Consider the following 23261-nt stretch of genomic DNA (forward strand, 5'->3'; position numbering starts at 1 on the left):
GAGAGAGAGAGAGAGAGAGAGAGAGAGAGAGAGAGAGAGAGAGAGAGAATACTGAGATACTGCCATCTCCATTTGTCAACAGTTTAAGGGGCTGGTGCTTTTCTTTAGATCATCCCTTATATACACTGTTTATATAACTGACTCTAGAAAAGCAATGATTGGCAGGACTGATGATGAGGAAGCAAAATGTAGGGGGGCCTTTGTTACTGAGAAAACTGGAAGCTGCTACACCCCATAAGTGCATCAGTGTATATGGCAGGGATCTTTGGGCTGAACCCTAGAGAGAAACAGTTTCACCTTTTTGGATTGACAAGGACCATTTGCCACCATCTATATGATTATCAGACAGACTAGTATGGCGTGCACCATGAATAATGAACAAATGGAATCTTCTAGATGAAAACGGCTGTTGGTGTATATGTGCAGTGTATGTTTGCGTGTGTGGTGCCCATGTGGGTGTGAGTGTGTGCTCATGTGTATGAAGGCCAGAGGTCAACCTCAGGTGCCGTTCCTCTGGAGCTCTCCACCATGTTTTTGGAGGCAGGGTCTCTCACCTGTCTCAACCTGGGGTCACAGGTTCAGCCAGGCTGGCTGATCATCAAGTCATAGACATCCTGTCTCCATTTCCCCAGCCCTGGGACTACAAGCACACAGCCGTACCTGACTTTTTGTGTAGGTGTTGGGGACGGCTCCCAGGTTCACATGCTTGCATGGCAAGCACTTCCCCAACAGCCGTCTCCATGGCCCTGGGGAGGAGTGATTGCCTTGTGGAAGGATGACTCTCTTCTAAGAGGCTTCTTCTGAGTCGGGACAGTGATGTCATCTAATACCGTCTTTCCAAACCACAGAAACACTCTCTGGAGTGCTCCCTCACCGAGACCGAGGGTAACTACTGCACACAACTGGCTCAGATCCAGGCTCAGATCAGCGCCCTGGAGGAGCAGCTGCACCAGGTCAGGACCGAGACCGAGGGCCAGAAGCTGGAATACGAGCAGCTGCTGAACGTCAAGGCCCACCTGGAGAAGGAGATCGAGACCTACTGCCGCCTCATCGACGGAGACGAGGGGTAGGCACTGTGCCTCTAAGGCCTCTCTTTAAGGTTCCTAAAAGTCACTTGAAGCTGCGGCAGGTCTCTGCAGTCCAGATCATGGGGGAATGGATGCACAGTCGCTGGTATTATTTCAGCAGCCAATGAACTCTTGTTAATCTCTGCTTCTCAGTTGCTTTAGCACAACACAGAGGTGTAAATAATGCAAAAATCTATTTTTTTTACAGCTCTTGTGTTAAGTCAAAAGGCCCAGGAGGACCCGGAAATCAGATAAAGGGTAAATTAAAAGCTCTACAAAACCTTCAGTGGTTTCTTCTCTCTTTTCTTTGTTTCTTTCCCTCCTCCTCCTCCTCCTCCTCCTCCTCCATCCATGGACCCTCTCTTCCTCTTGTGTGCATGTGTGCAGGTGCACCTGTAGGTGGAGACCAGAGGACAAACTCAAGCAGTGCTCCTCATCCAAGGCCCACCACTTTGTTTGAGACAGGGTCTCTTATGGACCTAAAGCTTGCCAAGTAGATGAGGCTGGCCAGTCAGTGGCACCCAAGGATCCTCCTGTCTCCACCTCCCCAGACCTAGGATTACACGTGACTTGTTTTATGTGGGTTCTGGGGATGGAGCTCAGGTCCTCATCATTACAAAGCAAGTACTTCACAGGTTGAGCCAGCTCTGAAATCTACCTTTCTCTTATTTTCTGTCTTTTTTGTTATATATATTTCTTTTGTTTTGTTTTATTTTTTTGAGGCAGGGTTTTGTGTGTGTGTGTGTGTGTGTGTGTGTGTGTGTGTGTGTGTGTGTGTGTAGCACTGGCTATTCTGGAACTTTCTATGTACACTAAGCTGGCCTCGAACTCAGAGCTCCACCTGCCTTGGCTTCCTGAGTGCTGGGACCACCACCACCCAGCAGAGTCTATATTTTTCAAATGCTGAATTATTCCCCATCTGTGAATTAAATTTTTCGTGGTTTGTCTGTGTCTTTCCAGAGCCATCTAAAACCGCCATTGTTAAAACTGTTGTTGAAGAATTAGATCCCCGTGGCAAGGTTCTCTCCTCCAGAATTCATACCCTGGAAGAAAAATCTACCAAAGTTAACAAGAATGAGCAAAGAAAGGATGCCTTCTTGAACTCCACTGCCTAAAATGAAGAGCCCTACTTTAAAATACCAAATCTAAGCGGTTTTCCAAAATAGGGCCGTCTTACGTTTCTGCTTCTCTCCCAGTGAGTGAAGACAAATCTTTTAGACTAGTGACATTTCTTTGGCTTTCTCTCTGGTGGTGTTTCAATAAATGTCTTCCTGTTGCAAGCTATCCTGCCTGGTTCTGGTTCTGGTTCTTCACTGCATTTGAAGTACACCCTCCCATGGAAGCTAAGCTCCGCCTTTAATTTTCTCTGTTTATTCCATGCTTTTTGCAAGTTAGGAACTGGTTGAATATGTAATGGTTGTAGTCTTTTCATGTGTCTACAAAATTTTAATCTCCCAACCTTCCACACATACTGGGTGTATATAAGTTGAGTGCTAGGCACTCAACAGCTACTAAAAAAATTAAAAATAAAAACCAGTTCTTGGAGCTGGAGAGATGACCCAGGTTCACTTCCCAGCACCCAGATGGAGACTCATAATGCCCTGTAACTCCAGTTTCAGGGGATCCAACACCCCCTTCTGGGCCTCCTTGGGCACTGTACACATAGAGTAAACATAAAAATAAGCTGGCAAAACACTCATACATATAAAATACAAATAAATGATCTTCAGTATATATAGTAGACTCATGGAAGTGAAAATAGAAAACAGAAGAGTCAAAAACATCCTAAGGAAAGATGATACATGTAGTTTTTTTAAGAGAAGAGAGAGATTGCATGAGGGGGAGGGTAAAGATTGCAAGAGCCAGAGGAAGTGGAAGAGTGCTGAAAACCAGTGTTTTCTGGACATGACTGGGCTGTAATGCTCATGGCAGTTTTGACTCTGTGCACAAGACCCACACAATACCAAACCAATCAAATTTCCAGCATCAGTGGCGAAGGAATTCGTGAAGTCTCACTCCTAGCTAAGGAAATAATTAATGGCTACTGATGGCTGATAGGGGAGTGAGAGTCCACAGCTCAGGGAATGTGGTGGAAAAGTAGGTGAAAAGAATATAAGATCTGGAGGATGGGGAAGGGTGCCGTGGAATAATCTTTGTACACTGAATACATGTTGATCTCTAACTAGGCAGGAAGAGGTTAGGCAGGATGTTCAGGACAGGGAGAGAGCTCTGGGATGAAGAAGGGTGAAGTCACTAGGAGAAGCAAGATGAATATGCCATACTGAGGAAAGGTACTGAGCCATGTGATAGAACATAGATAAAAATGTGGGTTGAAATGAAAGAGCTGGTTAGTAGTAAGTCTAAGCTATTGGCCAAGCATTTATAACAATAAGTCCCTGTGTGGTTATTTGGGAACTGGCTGGTGGGCCAGAAAATTCCACCTACAGAGGAGTGCTGTGGAATGCTGCTATCTGGACTTGAAATGGATACTGTGTTTGTGAACTCACAGCTGTGAGTTATGGAGCTAGATGTGGCTACCTTCACAAGTAGATGATTCTTCAGGGACCACCCTTATCAAGGAGCTACTGGTAGTGGATAGCTGCTGGGGAGAAGAAAATAATTCTTTATGGAAAATACGACCACTGGTGGGTTTCCATGGATGGCCCCACACCCATGCACATATGGGCAACACTAACTGGACTTAGTGGGTTATAAAAGAAAAAAACTATGAAGTTGAAAGGGGCATAATTGGAGACATATCAGTTACATTTCTGTCACTGTGATATAATACCATGACTAAGGCAACTTAGAGAAGAAAGAATTTCTTTTGGCTTAGAGGGTCAGAGTCCATGACATCAGGGTAAAGCTAGCAGGCAGGCATGGTGGCTGGAACAGACTACTGACAGCTTACATCTTGAACCACAAGCATATGACCACATTCAGTTCTAAGCTCTCTAATTCTGGCCCCAGAGACATGCCTCCTCCAGCAAGGCCATACCTTTTAAACCTCCCCAAACCACTGCCATCAACTGGAGATCAAGAGTTCAAATGCCCCAGACTGCAGGAAACCTTTCTCATTCAATTAATTGGAAGGGGAATAAAGGATCATATTTCATTATCTTCCTGTATGAAATGCTCAAGAATAAAGAAAAATTAGAGTTCATTAATTAATTGAAAATAGAAGCTGAAGTGTAGTTTAGTCTGGAGAGTGCTAACCAACCACGCACAAAGTGCTCGTTTCTATCACAGGACCACATAAACCCTGGGTGTGGTGGCACACCCCTGTATCTGCACTCTGGGAGGTGCATGGAGGAGGACCAGAAGCCCGAGGTCATTCTTAGCTACAGACAGAAGGCAGCCTGGGCTACATGAGACCTAGCCTCAAAAATGCAACTAAGACAACATACCCAGGTAAGCCTAAGACAGACACACTCACTTCATTTTCTGAAAAACTGACTTTTACATCCTCTACTCTAATATCAAAACCGGAATGGAGAGGATCTCTTGTTCTACAGTCAGAAATACTTAGCCACTGTGGAAGACAGTTCTTCGGGCTCTTTCTTACAAAGCTAAACACTTCATAACACTCTCTGACCAGTCGATCCAGCAATTGCTGGAAACCAATGGATCCTTACTCCTCTATCCAAAGGAGGTGACAACATCGCCACACAAAAACCTGCACAGGAGGGGCTAGAGAGATGGCTCTGTGGTTAAGAGCACCTGCTCCTCCTCCAGAGGACCGAATAAATGATGACAGATCCATACGACGGGGCATTAGCCAGAGCTAGCATGCCATGAAGAGACAGAGAGAAAACTTTGATGTGTATTACTAAGTGAAAGAAGCCAATCTAGAAAGACTACATCATGTAGGAGGCCAACTCTCTGACATCCTGTGGAAACAGTAACGTTGGTCAGTGGTCGCCAAGGACTAAGAGGGGAGGATAAATGGGGAGTCAGGGATTCATAGAACAAGGGAAGTAGTCTATATGCTACCATGAAGGCAGGCATGGGTCAACATACAGTTGTCCAGCCAACAGGGTTCACCAAGAGTGAACTCTAAGGTGAACCATGGACTCTCATGAGTATGGCGAGTCAGTCAGTGAACTGTGGAACACAGGCACTGCTCCAGAGAGGGCTGCTCACATGGACCAGTGGGAACTGATAAGCAAGAGGGGAGGGGATGCATGATGGCAGGGAGTCTGTGGGAAACCTTTGCACCTTCCTCTGAATTTTGTCGTGAGTTAAAAACAACTCTCAGGGCTGGAGAGCTGGCTCAGTGGTTAAGAGCACTGACTGCTCTTCCGGAGGTACTGAGTTCAATTCCCAGCAACCACATGGTGGCTCACAACCATCTGTAATGGGATCTAATGCCCTGATGACCTCTTCTGGCGTGCAGGGATTCATGCAGATGGAGCATTCATACCAAAAACAAAAAAATCATTTTAAAAAAACTCTCAAAAATTCTGTTTTAGCCTACTTTCGATGACTCAATACTTAGCTCAGATTTCCTTCGGCGTTTTGGATGTCTGATCATCAGACCGTCCTAACTAAGGGAATAAACTCTTTCTACTGGGACCAGGCCGAAAGGATAGGAGGATATAGTCTAGAAACCACTTGGTCCCCACAACCACACTATAAGGTGGATGCCATGGTCATCATCGTTTTACCAGTAAGGAAACTGAGTCAGAGAGCAGCGGAGTCATTTTCTCAGAATCACACAACTAATAACTGGAGGCGCTGGAGTTCAGACAGACTGACTCACCGTCTGTGCTTAGCCACAACCTAATGCCCCGTTGCTGAGGACCAGGAGCTCTGTGGCCCCACCCTCCCGCTCGTGAAAAGGGGTGCTAGCTCTAGTCACGATCTCTTCTGCAAAGAAGCCATGCGGCGAGGCATGAACACACCACAACCTGATTCTCAGAAGAAAGACAAGGACTCTAGTGACAAAATAAACCTTGTCCATATCCAAGAAAGTGTTTTCCCGGCAAGCGAGGTGGCAGTGGGAAGGTTTGAATCGGATCCCCAGGCTCTACACACATGGTGGGAGGAGAAAACTGACACCTGGAAGTTATCCTGTGACCTTCACATGCATACCGCAGCATGTAGGCACTCTCTCTCTCTCTCTCTCTCTCTCTCTCTCTCTCTCTATATATATATATATATATATATATATATATATATATATATGTGTGTGTGTGTGTGTGTGTGTGTGTGTGTGTGTGTGTGTGTGTGTGTATGTATATATATGTATATATACATATATATTTACATACATAAAAAGTTTTTTGAATAAAATGCTTTTCCAAAATACCCAAAAGAGATCTAAAATACCCATCTTTCCAGTTTATTTATTTTTTGTGTGTGTAGATGTGAGCATGCAGACACAGCACGCCATGCACACACGTGAAGTCAGAGGACAGTTTGCTTCTGTAAGTCCTCTCCTTCCACCATGTGGGTCCTGGAATCGAACTCAAGTCCTCAGGCTTGGCATCAAGTAAGACAGCAATGAAAAGCTTCAGGCTGAGTGAGATGTTAAAACATCATAAAGGGTAAAGTTCAATTCAGTTCAATTTCTTTGGATGCCAACCAACATCCAAAGCACGTGACACTTTAGTACCTAGTAGGTTCTTGAGAAATGAAGAAAGATACCATTGCACGCGGCTTTCTGACCGTGAGTCTATAACCTGAAGAAGCAAAGACACTGATAGAAGTGACCTGAGAAATTTGCTCAAGTCATCTTCTACTTCCAGAAAACACTAAAGTGTATTTAGACTCTTAAAGTTTTAGTTCAGAGGGCTAGGGAGATGGTTCAGCAGTTTAGAGCCCTGGCTCTAAAGGACCTGGGTTCAATTCCCAGCACCCACAGGGTGGATCACAATCATCTGTACCTCCGGTTCCAGGGGACCCAACACCCTCTTCTGACCTCCACCAGAACCAGGCAAGCAAGTGGTGCACAGACATACATGCAGAGAAAACATTCATATATATATACACACACAAAATAAACTTAAAAAAAAAACTTTAGTTTACAGGAAATCTGTGAAGAGACGTAAAGAGACATCCTATGTGTAAACATCAACTGTGTTTCCGGAAGTTAAGCATCGTATGGCCTGCTTTGACAGAGAAGTCTGTGATCTGTGTGGACATGTTATTTCCAGAGCCAGCTCATCTCCAAAATGGTTCTAATAATATATGCTTAATGTATTCTACCAGAGATAAGTTAATGAGTATTTATAAGCTACCTGGAGATAAATAGATTGGCTTAATAATACTTTGCAGTCTCATTAACACTCTTATCTTAAAAAAAAATCCAGTCTTACAAACTATTATTCTGCCAACACACTGCTTGGTTCTTTCATGTGTGGGAAACACTGGCAAAAATGTAAAAATTTGGCCAAGCCATAGCAAGATCACTAATAATTCTCTGGATATAATTTAGAAATCTTATAGAACACTGGTATGGTCTGAATTATAGTTTTGTGTTGATTATTTTTAAACATTTATGCTTTCCAAATGCAGACATTATAGTCCACTGAACAGCTCTTGTGCTGTAGTGACAAGGCTCTGCTATTTCTCAAAATTCAGTATCTACAACACTGAAAACTCTCACTGGGGAAAGAATTCATGTTTTCAGAACGAAACCTGTTAGCACCAATCGGTTTGTACCCATGGTAAGTGACAGCAACCTGGCCCTGTCTGGTGTGTCCACCGTATTATAATAATACAAATAATTAGCATTTACAAAGTGTCTTTGCCCTTCAGACTGTCTTCTAGCCATCCATTATTGGAGCTGCTCATTGAAGCCTTTGACTGGCACTGTCGGATGTGATTCCATTCATCTGTTCCTAGAGAAGAGAAGCAGGAAGAGACAGGCTCCGTGGAAAAGAAGACCGCATCTGTTCCCCGGGACAACCAGCCGCCTGGGTACCACATTGTGGATGTCCTAGGGAGTGATGGACACAGCCCCCTCTCCCATGTATTTCATTCCCCACTGATCAACGTGAAACTCGTGTCTCGGAGTCACAATGTTTCACATACATAGATGAAAACTAGAGAACCGTGATGGGGTGGGGTGGTGCAGGCCTGAAATCTCAGCATTTGGGGAGCCACAGGCATCCGAGAATAAGACAAGTTCAAGGACAGTTTGTTCTATATGTATTTTTTAAGGCTAAAAAGCAAACAATCTGGAGTCTCAGTAGCCAGTGAATTGATGTCCTGCTCCTAGACCAAATAAACTCTCGCCAGGCTCAGCGGCATGTGTCTGCATACCAGCACTCAGATGGCTGAGAGAGGAAAACTGCAGTTTAAAAGCCTTGGCTACATGAGACCCATTCCAAAAATTACTATAGAGCTTGGTACTCATTTTCAGCTTATTACAAACAAGCACAAGGGACTGGAAAGACAGCTCAGTAAATAAAGTGTTTGTTGGGCAAGTATGACGACATGAGTTCGATCCCAATGAACCGTGAAAAAAAAAAAAAAAAAAAAAAAACAGGGTCTTGGATTTCTGCTTACCGTCCCGACATACAGATCCTGGGGCTTCCTGGCCAGCAAGCCTAGCCTACATCACAAGTTACAAACCAATGAGACCCCCCCCCAACTCAAAAAGCATGCCAGGTAAATGGTAGAACAGCAGCTGAGGTTGTCCTATGGCCACCCTGCCTGTGTGCACACACATGCACACACACGTGCATCGGCACACGCAGACACCCGTGAATATGCATATATGTGCATGTGCAAAAATAGAACAAGTTAAGAATTCTTATTGGCAAGAGATCGCTAAATATGGAGAGCTTCCATCTCCGTAGGAAGGAGAATGCCCAGTCAAGTCAACTGAGATACTTTGGTGCGTTTCTACCCCACAGGGAGCAAATCTTTCTTTGTTCTTGGTGGGAAGCATGGTCTCTGTTCTTTTCCAGGGGTCAAAAAGATGTAAACTCTCATCTTGGTAGCACAAATGATGGCTTTCTCGCTGTGATCCATGGGGCTATGATTTAGTCTTACTAAGACTGCGAGCCTATGAATTAGGATCACCGTCCCTGGCACCTTCTTCATATATAAAAAATATCCTTGGGGCTCTTTGCCACCTACTGGACACTATTAAAAATCACCCAATTATGAAAAATAGCAATTAGGATACGACTAATGTTTTATTACAGATCAGCATAGCTAAGACTGAATCCTATAAAAGCCAGTGGGGTTGTCACCCCGTGGAAGATAGACTTTGACTTTGCACCTCTCTCGGGAAGAAGGTCGCTGGGTTGTCCTGTCGCCATGTCTTTTCGATTTTCTGGGGGTTCCAGGGTCTGTTCTCGAGCTGGGTCTGTCAGGCTGTCCAGGGGAGGGGCAGGCTTTGTGGCTGGGAATGTGTGCGTTGGGCCTGGAGCAGAGAGCAGTTTTTCTTGCACCCTTGGGGGCATCTCTTCTGGAGGAAGCTTTGGCAACGGCAATGAGGTGTCAGGAAGGGCGAACAGCGCTGGTTTCCTTAACAACGAGTCTGGGCTTCTCTCTGGGAATGAGAAGGTGACCATGCAGAACCTCAACGACCGCCTGGCCTCCTACCTGAACCACGTGAGCGCCCTGGAGGAGGCCAACGCCGACCTGGAGAAGAAGATCGAAGACTGGTATGGGAAATTTGGGCCTGGCAGTGGTCGTCGACTCGATTATGACTACAGCAAGTATTTCTCAGTCATCGAGGATCTGAAAAGACAGGTGAGAACGGCTGAGTCCCACACTGTAGCTGTAGGCATGGGGCGGACACAGCTAAAAGCAAAGGAAACCTAAAAAGTATTTAGCAGTGGGGTGTAGTGGCACACATCACTAATCATAGCTACTGAGGAGGCTGCGACAGAGGATCCCAAGGCTGAGGCTGGCCTGGGAACTTAGAGACTCCATCTCAATTTAAAAGAAAAACGCTAGAAATATAGTCGATATAATAGTACAGCTTTTGCCCAGCATGCCTGTGGCTCTCATCATAATCAAGCTCAATTCTTTCATTCATTTCAAATGCACTTACCAATTGTATGGGGTGTGGAATTTGCCCACTCTTTGTTCCCGGAGTTAAGTATGGTATTTCATAATTTTTCAAAAATGTAGAATCAAATAGTCAAAGAGAAATAGCTTCAACGCCAATATAATTGAACCAGGCCTGGAGATAAGGTCCTGAAATCCCAGCCGCCCTAGAGGACGAAGCAGAAGGATCACAAGTATGAAGCTAGCCTGGGTAATTTAATGAGATCCGATTTCGAAATCAAAACTAAAACGAGAGCTGGAGATATATCCAGTATCCCAGTTCAGTAGCAGAGTGTTCGCCTAGTATGTAGAGCCACAAGGATGCTGCATTAATTTTTTTTGTTTTTGATATTTAATTCATACTTTTCAATGAATAACAATGAAATTATCTGCGGATCTCCTTACTATCTGAATTTTATTCATGGTTTTTGTTGGTGGTGTTGTCTAATACGCTAGGTACGAGCTCTACCACTTTGAGTGTCCAAAGAAAGACAGATTCACACTGATGTTGGAATGTCCTTTGATCTGTCCCATTCAGATTGCTTCTATGACCTCCTGTAATGCCAACCTTATTCTTCAAAATGACAATGCCAGGCTCACAGCTGATGACTTCAAGATGAAGTAGGTGAAAGTGGAGATTGTTATTAATAGTGGCTAAAGGACTACAGTCGCACTAGAGAGTGTATCTTTTGCTTTGGAAGCCTGTTTTTTATGTGTTTTATTTTATGTATATGGGTGCTTTGCATGTATGTCTGTGCATGACTTGTGTACCTGGTACCTTTGGAGGCCAGAAGGGAGCATTGGATCCACTGAAATCAGAGTTACAGACAGTTGTTAGCCGGCATGTGAGTGCTGGGAACCAGATGTGGGTCCTCTGGAAAAGCAGTCAGTGCTCTCAACCACTGAGCCATCTGATGGGGGAAGAGTCTTCTATTTTGTGTTAATTTTATTGGTTAAATAAAGAGACTGCCTTGGCCCTTTAATAGGACATAAAATTAGGTAGGCGGAGAAAACAACAGAATGCTGGGAGAAAGAAGCTGAGTCAGGGAGTCACCATGGTTCTCCCACTCCAGACAGACGCAGGTTAAGATCTTTCCTGGTAAGCGCACCTCGTGGTGCTACATAGATTATTAAAAATGGGTTAAGAGGCTAAAACTAATGGACCACACAGTGTTTAAAAAAATACAGTTTCCATGTAATTATTTCGGGTAAAGCTAGCCATGCGGAAGGCCAGGTGCAGGGGACGCAGCCCCGCCACTCTTATTACAACAGCCATCCCTCTAACCTCCCAAAAAGAACTATTTTAATGATGCCATTCTAGATCAACAAAGAAGTAGAATTTAATACATCCTTGTAAAAAAGATCTATCATGATTTTTTTTAAAATCTGACACTAGTTTATTCTGATATGTTATTGGAGAACCAAGATCAACTGTAAAGAAGTAACACCTCTAAAATAATGTATTTTTAGGGGCTGGGATGTGGATAAAGGGTTTGCCACAAAATCATGAGGGCAGCCGGGCGGTGGTGGCGCACGCCTTTAATCCCAGCACTCAGGAGGCAGAGGCAGGCGGATCTTTGTGAGTTCGAGACCAGCCTGATCTACAAGAGCTAGTTCCAGGACAGGCTCCAAAACCACAGAGAAACCCTGTCTCGAAAAAAAAAATCATGAGGGTCTACCTAAGTTCACATCCCCAGCAGCCACATAAAAAGAAGGGAATAGCAACATGCATGTATAACTCCAGTGCTCGTACAGTGGAGACAGGAGGGGCTTGACGGTCAGTCAGTCTGTGTTGCGGGAGGTCCTCCCGCTCCTCCAGCCTATAGCTGCTGAGATACCAGCCCATTGGGGCATGGTCTCTCTCCCTTTAAAAAAAGCGGCCACTTCCCTCTCCTCTCTTTCTTCACTTCCTGCTCCTCCGGTGACTAGACTCCCTTCCTGATTGTGCAGAGAGCTGTGATCCGTAAGTTTTTCCCCTTTAAATAAACACCACCCTATTAATTCCAAACTGGTGTGGTATTGCTTGTGACTTACGCCTTCAAGTCTGGACAAACTGGTGAGCTCCAGATTCACTGAGAGATCCTGTCTCACAAAAGAAGGTGGCAAGTTATTAAGAAAGACACCAATATTGACCTCTGACCTCCATATGCACACGCATGTGCAAACACATTCACACAAAAATAATTGTACTTATAAACTAATAGGTATCTCAAACTATCTTAATAGTTTGACATGGCACAAAGCCTCAGAAATACACACAGAATCAGAATACCTACCCCTCAGCATACCAAGTGTCTTTACATGTTATACCCACTGGTCATCACAATCCTAAAACACCTTCACACCCTTCAAGGTATGAAAATGAACTTGCTCTACACCAGAGTGTTGAGGCCGACACCAACGGTCTTCGCAGAGTGTTGGACGAACTGACGCTTTCTACGACCGACTTGGAAATCCAGTGTGAGGCTCTGAGTGAGGAGCTGACATGCCTCCAAAAGAACCACGAGGAGGTAAGGAAGCCTGCAGAACAGCCTCACACACCGCTTCCTTCTCCACGCCCACTATCCGATCCATACCAGGGTGTAGCTGTCAATCAAAATCCTCTCCCTGGGTATTAATGATTACCTCTTTCCAGGAAATGGGAGTCCTGCAAAACGCATCAGGGGGGACCATCAATGTGGAGATGAACGCGGCCCCCGGCGTGGATCTAACCGCCATGTTGAACAACATGAGGGCTGAATACGAAGATCTGGCTGAGCAGAACCGCAAAGATGCGGAGGCCTGCTTTAAAGAGAAGGTATATCCGCGGCCGGGATACGGAAGGGGCTCTTTGGGTAAACAGTCGAGCGGGTTACTAACCCTTGTGTCCATTCCTCTTCAGAGCGCGACGCTGCAGCGACAGATTACAGATGATGCAGGAGCAGCCACGGCGGCCAGAAACGAGCTGATGGAGCTGAAACGCAACCTGCAGACTCTGGAAATAGAACTCCAGTCCATCTCAGCGATAGTACGTAGGAAGGGAACGGGGGCTGTCCGTCTCCCGGCTTTCTATAGCCTCAGCAAAACACCCCAAGCAGGGTATTTTGTTAAAAAAAAAAAGGGGGGGGTAGGTTTATTTACTTACAATTTTGGAAGCTGCAAATCTAGGTAGCATGACCCAACTGTGGCAAGGCCCTCCCTGGCTACATCACATCATGGTGAGTGGCATCATTATAAAAGTTTGAGCATAAGACACGAAGCTAGAACTGTTTTTAAAATCACTCTCTCCGGAGAACTAACTAGTGTCTGACTAGAACCAAATCAACTTACTCCAAGAGTAGAGCCCTTAGTGATTCACCACCACCACCACCACCACCACCACCACCACCACCACCACCACCACCCCACCACCATCACCTCCCCTGCTAGCCCCACCCCTTAAAGGTCCCCACATAGCTTAATATCACCATACTGGGACCAAGTCTCGGATACATAAATTCTTGAGGGGACATACTCAAACCACATCCAAAACCTAACATCGTATGTGCATAGGTAAGTAAATGCAAATGTTCAGCGGATATTTTTCATATTTTATTTGGTGTCTATGAGAGTTTTGCCTGCATGCATGTATGCATATTGTGTATGTGCCTGGTGCCTGTGGGCTCAGAAGAGGATGTCAGATCCCCTGGAGCTGGAGTTACAGATGGTTGAGAGCCACCATGAAGGTGCTGGGAACCCAGGTCCTCCGCAAGAGCAACAAGTATTCTTAACTGTGGAGCCACTTCTCCAGCCCCTATAAGACGAATGTTTAAAACATTAAATGTAATGTATATAAATGACTAGAATATGCTATATTCAGTAATATGAGTCCCATAATTAAATGACTATAATATATTAAGTGACAGGAATTGCACCCACAAACATTACTTCTGACATACCAATCCCAAATGTCAACGTCCTTTTATCCACGAATCCCGCTAGTTTTGACTTTCGGTTGAAAACACGTGCACCTCGTACGCATGCGGACATGTCGCCCTCTGCAGCACGTCTCTCTGCTGTTCTTTCAGAAACAGTCCTACGAGAGTTCCTTGGCTGAGACCGAAGGGAACTACTACGCTCAACTCCAGCAAATCCAGGAGCAGATCAGGGGGCGGGAGGAGCAGCTGCAGCAGATCCGAACCGAGACAGAGGGGCAGAAGCTGGAACATGAGCAGCTGCTGGGCATCAAAACGTGTTTAGAGAAGGAGATTGGCATGTACTGCAACTTACTAGATGGAGAGGAACGGTGAGTGCTGACGTGCAAAACAACCAAGTGCAAAGTAGGCTTTTTCATGCAATTATTGTACAAGTCACATATTGTCTAAGTATATTATGTGCTTACTACAAAAGTATAGCATATATGACACATTTATGGTCTGCTTATTTTATGATATATAGCATATAGCATCCCATAACTTCTTAAAATCGTGTGTGTGTGTACAATATTGCATTCAATGAAGCAAAAGCAGACAGAAATTTGAAATTAGAACGTACGGGGTTCTTTGGCTTGAGTGTTGTGGTTGTTGTTGATGGTGACTTTTAGAGACAGAGTCTCATTACGTAGTCCAGACCCTGAACTCTGTGATCTTCCTGCCTCAGCCTCCTGAGTACTAGGATTACAGGTATGGGCCACACACATAGCCTAGAAATCAACAATCTAAGTATGGAAGCCATTTGCATGCATAAGTATACTAAAAACAATTAAATATAAAATCCTTGGTCATCCCAGTACTCTGGTCCAAAGAAAAATTGGATTTTTTTATGCTTGTGTTTAAATACATTTTTTCATAACTCAGTCTGTTGTGTTACTTCACTAGTGACCACACACACACACACACACACACACACACACACACATTCTGTCCTAGTTCAGAATGATTAAGAAGATTTCACTGCATTGGTGGTATGGTAGTGAGCACATTATCTCCTGAGATGGCACAGAGAGAAATCAGAGTTTGTTAGCCAAGACCCCAAAAGCCCCAGAATCGCATCCTGGGTGTGGATCACATCCTGGGTGAATCTGAACACATGGTTAAACCCCTTTGAAGCACAGTTACCTCTCTGGTAAAGCTGGAAATACAGCGAAACCACTGCTCTCGGCGGCAGCACCTCACCGTGAAGCTAAAATGCCTTGAGAGAGGCTGACTCTCAAAACCTACGTGGTATCAGCGGCTGCTACTAAATGGCTGCCCATTTCACCCTGGATAAGCTGCCTTCTTTGCAGTCCCTGAGGTCGGGTGAGGGGGCCTCTTCAGACTAGCCTTTGTTTTTGTTGTTGTTGTTGATGTTGGCTTTTGTGTTTAATATATCCCAACCTCAGTTTCCCCTCCCTCTCCACTGCTCCCAGTACCCTGGTAACTTCCATCTCCCAAAGATCCACTCCTCCTCCTCTTCTTCCTCCTCCTCCATTTCCCTTCAGAAAAGAGCAGGCCTCTCAGAGATGTCCACCAAAAACAGCATAGCAAGATATAATGAGACGAGGCACAAACCCTCACATCAGGGCGGGCAAGGCAACCCAGCAGGCGTTGGTAGCATAGCAGTGACAGCTCCCTCTTGAGTGTTCGGAAGCCATTCAGTCTTCACTTAACTTACGGTACCTTTTAGGCAATGTTAAAAACATAACTTTTTTGCCAGGCAGTGGTGGCACACATCTTTAATCCCAGCCCTTGGGAGGCAGAGGCAGGCAGATATCTGAGTTTGAGGCCAGCCTGGTCTAAAAAGTGAGTCACAGGACAGGTAGAGCTACACAAAGAAATCCTGTCTTGAAAAATAAAAAAAATAAAAACTTTTTACATGAAATTGTTGTCTTTCTAACATTAAATACTACTACTCTGTTTTTTAGGTGTCTATTTTCTTTTTTCTTTTTTTTTTTGTTTGTTTTGGTTTGGTTTTTAGTTTTTCAAGACAGGGTTTCTCTGTGTAACAGATCCCTGGTTTTCCTGATTCTAGCTCTGTAGACCAGGCTGGTCTCAAACTCACAGAGCTCCTCCTGCCTCTGCCTCCCAAATGCTGGAGTTAAAGGCATGCACCACCATGCCTGACTACATCTCTCTTTTCTACAGTCCCTGGTCCAGCTCCTTCTACAAGCGGGCACTGAACTGCTGAGTGCTGCCCCTGTTTTTGGATGGAAAAGAGGATGTCTGGCCATAAGCAGCCAGTTCATTTCTTTTCACGATGCTGAAGTCGCAAACAGCTTATTAATGTCCCTTTAAAACAGGACAATTTAAAACTTACTGAAACTAGAACTCCAAAATTATTGTTTCTGGGGCTGGAGCGATGACTCAGCCGTTAAAAGCGAGTTTGATTCCCAGCACTCATGTCAAATAGCTCACAATCTCCTGTAACTCCAGATCCAGGGGATCTAATGCCCTCTTCTGGCCTCCACAGGCACCTGCATATATATGGATAACACACACGTGCACATATATAACGGGAGCCAAGCGCAGCTTCTTGGTAGCAGCATAGTTTCAAATAGACTCTGTTTGCTGGCGGCAAGCAATAAATTACTTTTAATTTTAAAAAACCGTTATCTCCAATTCACAATCATTGGAAGAAAAAGACAATAATCTACTCTTCTCTTCACAGAAGAAGTGAGTCCACCTGCTACAAAGCAAAGGACGGCAAGCCTGCGAATGAAGTCAATGGTATGGACGGGATTTCAGTTTAATTCTGTCTGGGTACGCGTAAGAGTGAGTGAGTGTGTGTGTGTGTGTGTGTGTGTGTGTGTGTGTGTGTGTGTGTGCCTGCTCTCCGCCTTGCCCCTTGCCCTTTGCAACAGTGTCTCTTGATCGTCTGGAACTTGTCAGTTTGGTCAGGATGGCCGGCCAGTGAGTGCCCCTGTCTCTGCCTCCCCCATGCTGGGATGACAAGCTTGCACACCACCCTGGCTTTTGTACCTGCCTGCTAGGGATTGGACTCATACAGCAAGAACATCTCTCACAGAGCCATCCCCCCAGCCCTAGGTGAATTACAGAACCCTCTCAGTGTTATCAAATGAGCTTCTTCTTTGTTAACTAAATTTGCTTTTCAGTTTAGATCTAGTGAATTACCCAGTGAGGTTTGTGTGGCTCTATTTATCTATCTATCTATGTATCTATCTATTTTTTATTTGTCTATTTATTTTTACCTAAATTTTTCTTTGTAGCTCAAACTGGCCTGGAACGCATAGTTTTTTGTTTGTTTTGTTTTGTTTTTTATTTTGCCCTTTGCCTATCACATTCTAGGATTACAGATCTGTACCACCATACCCACCTGACAATCCTTAATGTTCATATCTTATATCCCTGTAGAATAGATACAATGAAATTATAAAATCGCTATCATAAAGAATAAGCCCGCCAATATCTTTAGTGCCTAGAATGCATTATTTTTCAGTTTTACTACATAATAAAAGAGCTTCTTTTAAGTTGCTAAGATAAGACAAGCTGGTATTTAAAGAAGGCAATCGCCAGGCCTGGCCAAGCAGACCTACAGTCCCAAGTAGCTGGAAGGCTGCAGTAGGAGGTCTGTAAATTCTACCCTTGTCTGGGTCACAGAGTAAGGCAGAAGCCGGTTTGAGCAATTTAATGGAATGCTGTCTCAAAATAAAGCGTGAAATGAGGGCTGGGCATACAGGTGAGAAATGGAGCCCTGACCTATATGCTTTGAGTCTATGAATTAAACCTCTAGTTCTAAAAGGGGAAGAGTGGGGAGAGGAAGGGAGGAAGGAAGGGAAGGAAGAAGAGAGGGAGGGAGGGGAGGGCACTGAAGGTCCCTGGTTCGATCCTGGGTTTCGGCACCAGATGTCCCGCGCTACCGTCTCACCAGCAAGAACAATGCGGCACACTCAGGATCCTTCTGCAGAAAAGCTTTAATGCATCTTGAGAGGGAGAGCATAAGCTTACAGAGCGGAGACCTCAGGGGAAGAAAACCCAGCCCTTAAATAGGTTAATGGTCCTCACCTAGGACATGTCATTCCCTGACTGGCTGCAGCTCGTCAGCCCTTATGACGCCACGGGAGAGGCAGAGAGCTAGGGATGGCGGTTTGGCGCTACCGGATGCAGGCGCCATCTTGTAATGGAATATGTGGGGGTGGCTCCCCACATCAGACCTGATGTTTTAATAGACTGTTTTAATGCATACTTCCTTTGTGCTTTCAAGTACCCATTGCAGAAAGAGGGAGAGAGATAGAGACAGAGACAGACAGACAGACAGAAAAGGAGAGAGCAAGAAAGAGAAGAGAGTTCAACCAATCAACATGGATCTTGTTAAACGCTGACTTTAAACACAGCGTTGTATCTCAATTGTCTTCAAACTTACAATAACCAGTTTTTAAAAACAGACCTGCCATGACTAAGTGCCTTTCCCCTATTAAGATTAGCACTGACCTTTCCCTGATTTCATTGTAGACTCAACAGAAGAGACGTTTGTCAGAACGGTGGCAGAGGAGCTAGATCAACTCGGCAGCCTCCTTTCCCTGAGAGTGCACTCGGTAGAAGAAAAATCTTCTAAAATCAGCAACATTACCATGGAGCAGCGGGTGCCTTCCAAAGCCCTGTAGTGACTGAAAGATTGTTCTTAAAACAAAAGGCTGTCTCTGCAAAATTCCAATGCTCAAGTAACATAAGAAAATGATCTGTGCCTGTTCTTAAAACTCCTCAGAGGACTAGACTCGGGTTTCCTTTCCCCACTTCTCACACTGTCATAGGTAATACAGACGGAGGTGTCGGGACCCTTCTTGGACAGAGAAAAGAAATCTATGGAAAGCCATTATGAAGCCAATATGAAGCAGTATTAAAAGACACTTTTAACTTGGATCTGAAACTCAGGTCCAAAGAGAGGTGTTCAGAGAATAATGAGGTGTACCCTAGCATGGGCTTGGGCGTTTTGTTTTGTTTTGTTTTGTTTTGTTTTGTTTTTAAGACAGGGTTTCTCTGTACTAACAGCTCTGGAACTTTATTGACCAGGCTGGCCTCGAACTCACGGAGATCTGCCTGCCTCTGCCTCCCCTCCAAAGTGCTGGAATTAAAGGCATGTGCCATCACCACCCGGCAAACACTTAGGCGTCTCTATCACAGGTATGTGTAGGAGTTTGCTGCTTCTCAAGTTATCTCTCCACAGGTTACAAGAAATGCCCCTCTTGTTTCTTTAACATTGCTCGAAGGGCACAGCTAACTCGGTTAAAAGTTAGAAGAATTTCCTTCTGTAAGGAAGGGTAGATGATGGATCGATGGGGCTGTTGTTTAGATTGAGGCATGAGAAGTGGTTGGAGGTTCTAAGTACGTACAGTTCAGCTAGACAAGGTGTCTTTGGGGAAAGTCATGCTGTCTCTCGGGCCATTTGGGCTTCAACAGGGATTTCTGAAGTTTCTGACCTTTCTCAGGAGAAAAGGCAGGTCATACTCTAAGCCTTTCCTTCCATGTCACCATAATGTTCCTATCTGTCAAACCTGCCCCAATACTATTGTAAGCCTTTCCAGGAAATGAGACAATCTTGGTAGTTTTTGTTTTCATTTTGTGAACCTTTAGCCATCTCATGAAGAGTTCTACTGCAAATTTTGTTTGTTGGTTTGTCTGTTGTTGGTTATTTGTTTGTTTTTCACAGAGACAGGGTTTCCCTGTGTAGCTCTGTCCTGGAACTCACTCTGTAGATAAGGGCTGGCCTTGAACTCACAGAGATCCGCCTGCTTCTGCCTCCCTGAATGCTGGAATAAAAGGCATGCACCACCACCTCCTGGAACAAATTATTTTTATATATCTGCCTTTTTATAATTTCCACCGCTGCTTCCCACACGACTAAGCCAAGGGTGAACTAAGGAAATGCTATCCTTCCCCTTATGGTCACATTTGCCTCAATAAACACAAAAAGCAGGAAGGACACCAGCCCTAACCTCGGATCCCAAATCCCAGTTAACTGTGCAGTGACCTATTTGGCCTTCTAGGGGTGCAGAAGTTAATACATCCTTTGATCGTTAGGGTCGGTTCACTCTTCTGATGCTCAGACGAATGATCTAGGAATGTTCTCAAATGTGAACCTAGCTAGCTCTTTTTCCACTTTGTAATATGTGTATCTTTTCCCCCAACCCCATGGTGATAACTAAGCAAGCCTAGAACTGCCCCCACTCAAGCAGGACAGGGCTTCTAAATCTTACTGGCATCCTCTGAGTACAAAACCATACCTGACCCTGTGCGGTAGACAACCATTAGCAAAGAAACCTGCAACTCATCAAAGGGCAGAGAATAAACGCTCGGGCCACGCAGTCCTCAGTCATAAATGGAATATCTATAGCACACTCCCTCCCTCGAAGCTCAGGAAACATCTCCAAAAAGGGGAAAAGACTCTAAGAGCCAAAGCCACGGAGGACCAGATTGAAACCACGTCTTGTGGTCATGACGGGGTCACAGCACTCATGAGCTCTTGGCCGCTGCGGTTGCCCACACAAGATGAACACAACATCGGGTCAATCAACAAACACGAATAAAACAGGAAGGAGCTCATAAGCCCCACCCCTAGCTGAGGCGCTACTGACAGTTGATGGCTTCCAGGAAGGAGTAGGAGAGTTAGTTTTCTTTGGGGGATATGACCCATATTAGGTAGATTAGTCTCCAGTGGGTGGCTCCACACACATGTGTATATGAGAAGCACAAATCAGACAGAGTCAATGGATTATAAAAATGGAAGGGACATGAAGTTGGGAGGGGGCTGGAGCACGGATCTGGGGGGAATTATGGGAAGAATAGGGGGTGAATATGATCAAAATGCAGCGAGTGCATAAATTCCCAAAGATTTAAAAGCAATGAAAACAATATAATAAAAAATAGTGTGCCTGAAAATCTGACACAACCTTCTTGGGAAGTGCAGCCAGGGTTGAAAAATCACTAGAACATTTAGCTTAAAAAGTTTTTCCACTGCAGCCAAATAAGGCAGGCAGCAAAGCAATGACCTGGTTCTCCAACACGCATGGCTGGCATCGCTGAAGGCCTTCAACGAACTGGGGTATAGACAACATGGAACTCAAAACATCAGCACTCACTCTTCTGGAGGTGTATCTCTGTCTTGACCACTGTTTCTTCCAACTCCCATACAGTGTAGTTGACTATGACCCAGAAACAATTGCTAAAGATGCTGACATAGCTTGAAGGGGATGAACCTACAGATCCAAGATGTTGACGTAGCTGATTGTTCCCTTGGCAGGGTCTGTTGTCATGAATGTCCCCAGCTGTGATGCCCCAAGCTATCATTTCAGGGTGTGAGTTGGATTAAGTCAGGTTAGAAGTGCTCCTAAGTGCAAACTATAGTGGCAAAAGCTCATATTTATCGAGTGTGCTTAAACAGACTTTAAATGCATTTGCTGCACACAACGCCTGTCTGTGCTCTAGGCACTACCATACAGTTCGCGAGCTTCGGGCGAGGGGCTGGAGGTTGAAACATACAGAGACACACAGACAGAGACACGGACCTCTAGTCACTGGTAAGAAGCCCTTTATTCAATAGCACCATGGAGGCTTATATACCCAACAGTCAGGTGGCCATCAGGTGAAAACCTTATCCTCTGATCCTCAAGGCAAGGCAACACAGGCTCGTGAAGCAGAGCTGGTAAACAACGTTGACACAGCTTTCAGTAACTCAAATCAGAAGAAAAGTAAGGATCTATAACAGGGAAGAGCAGCTGGAGGCCTGGACTCTAAATGGTCCCAACATGCATTAGCCAATTTCATAAAAGTTCCATGTTTTATCTTCAGTTTCTATATGAGAGTTTATATATATTATACATGTATATATGTATAATATGTATATATATATTTTAATATATATATATATATATTCAAAGAGCTTAAGGAATTTCCCAAAGGCTGCACAGCTGATATACAGTGGGACCTAGATTTAAATGCAAATCTCTTCCTCACCAGGGTGACCAGAGGCATTGCATTTATCTCTAGAGGGGAAGAACTGATAGAATAAGTGTATATTCAAAGAGAATTTGTTCATCATCTCACACAGTACAGTCAGGGTGGTCCAGCTGTGGCAATCTTCACGCTGAAGAGGGTAAAAACTCAGCAGTCCCAACCTGCTGCCGACAGAGTGCAAGACTCCCGAGGGCCACTGGTATTCAATTCCTGTTGGAAGGCCAAAGGAGCTGGGTTCTGATCTCAGCAAAGGATGATGACAGCAGGAGGAGCAAAAGCTGCAGGAGCAACAGGAGAGACGCACAGGCTAGCAAGAGGCAAAGGCGAGCAGGCAAAACAGCAACAGCTTTCCCCCTCAGACATTATTATACCTAGGCTACTGCTGGAATGAGCGGGAAGGATTCCCCCTCTCAAGTAATCCTTCCAGGAAATAACCCTTGCAGACTCACTCAGAGGCAGGTCTCTTGGTCGACTCCAATTGAGTTGACAAGCCAAGATTAAATATCACAGTCCTAATGTGTAAAATAGAATCAGCATAGGAATTTCACGGTCTGTTTTCTCAGTAAGATCCTTCTGCCCCCAAGGGGAGACCACAAACAGGCAGGTTTTTTCATGCAGAGTGATCCAACAAAGAGCAGGGCTACTAACAAACTGGGCTACATTCTACCCATACTCTCTTCTCTGCCAGCTTACCTCCAGGTCCTCCTTAGTACCTCCCTCCCCCTCCCCACCCAATTAAGTCTGGTTGTTGGACGCCTGCCTACCTAAGGCTACTGTTTTCCTCAATATGTTTCATTAACTCTCATTCTGACTGTTAGGGTCACTTAGAGGCTGGATCCTAGAAAGTTGAAGAGTAGAGACACTCTACTCAAAACACATGGCAAACTTACTATTTAGAAATCCCAACGGGGGGGGGGAGCTGGAGAGATGGCTCAGAGGTTAAGAGCACTGACTGTTCTTCCAGAGGTCCTGAGTTCAGTTCCCAGCACCCACATGGTAGCTCATAACCATCTGTAATGAGATCTGGTGCCCTCTTCTGGTGTGTGTGCAGGCATGCAAGCTAAATAAATAAACATTTAAAAAAAAAAAAAAAGAAATCCCAACAGGGGACCCTCTTTATCTTATGACTACCTGAAATCTTATGGTGCTTCCTTATTCACAATAGAGTTCCTTTCTTTTCAAAAATAAGCTAGTTACTACTTTTCTGTGTTCATGTTTTCCTCTTCCTCCTCCTCCTCCTCCTCCTCCTCCTTCTTCTTCTTCTTTTTTTTTTTTTTTT

At 44.8% G+C, this 23261-nt stretch overlaps 2 protein-coding genes across 2 annotated transcripts in view; both read left to right on the top strand.

Annotated features, from left to right (window-relative positions):
* Krt27 (keratin 27) overlaps positions 1-2309 on the top strand; it is a 5704-nt gene extending 3395 nt beyond the window's left edge. The window contains exons 6-8 of the mRNA XM_005368246.2: positions 849-1066; positions 1276-1325; positions 2028-2309. Of these exons, the coding sequence (XP_005368303.1) occupies positions 849-1066; positions 1276-1325; positions 2028-2182 (423 nt within the window). The 3' untranslated portion in view covers positions 2183-2309. The remainder of the gene's footprint in view (positions 1-848; positions 1067-1275; positions 1326-2027) is intronic.
* Positions 2310-9341: 7032 nt separating this feature from the next.
* On the top strand, positions 9342-18636 carry Krt26 (keratin 26). Its single transcript, XM_005368247.2, has 8 exons — positions 9342-9779; positions 10618-10700; positions 12433-12589; positions 12715-12876; positions 12961-13086; positions 14126-14343; positions 16683-16741; positions 18485-18636. Exons 1-8 carry the CDS (start codon positions 9342-9344, stop codon positions 18634-18636), a joined length of 1395 nt encoding a protein of 464 aa, XP_005368304.1.
* The last annotated feature ends 4625 nt before the right edge of the window (positions 18637-23261 follow it).

Source organism: Microtus ochrogaster, unplaced genomic scaffold (genome assembly GCF_000317375.1).
Source record: "Microtus ochrogaster isolate Prairie Vole_2 unplaced genomic scaffold, MicOch1.0 UNK31, whole genome shotgun sequence".
Taxonomy (NCBI): domain Eukaryota; kingdom Metazoa; phylum Chordata; class Mammalia; order Rodentia; family Cricetidae; genus Microtus; species Microtus ochrogaster.

Bases quoted from the DNA above. Each gene is read 5' to 3' on its own strand.
- Krt26 (XM_005368247.2), top strand. From the start codon at position 9,342: ATGTCTTTTCGATTTTCTGGGGGTTCCAGGGTCTGTTCTCGAGCTGGG. The intron at 9,780-10,617 runs GTGAGAACGGCT...TGTCCCATTCAG, and splicing joins TCGAGGATCTGAAAAGACAG to ATTGCTTCTATGACCTCCTG. The intron at 12,877-12,960 runs GTATATCCGCGG...ATTCCTCTTCAG, and splicing joins AGGCCTGCTTTAAAGAGAAG to AGCGCGACGCTGCAGCGACA.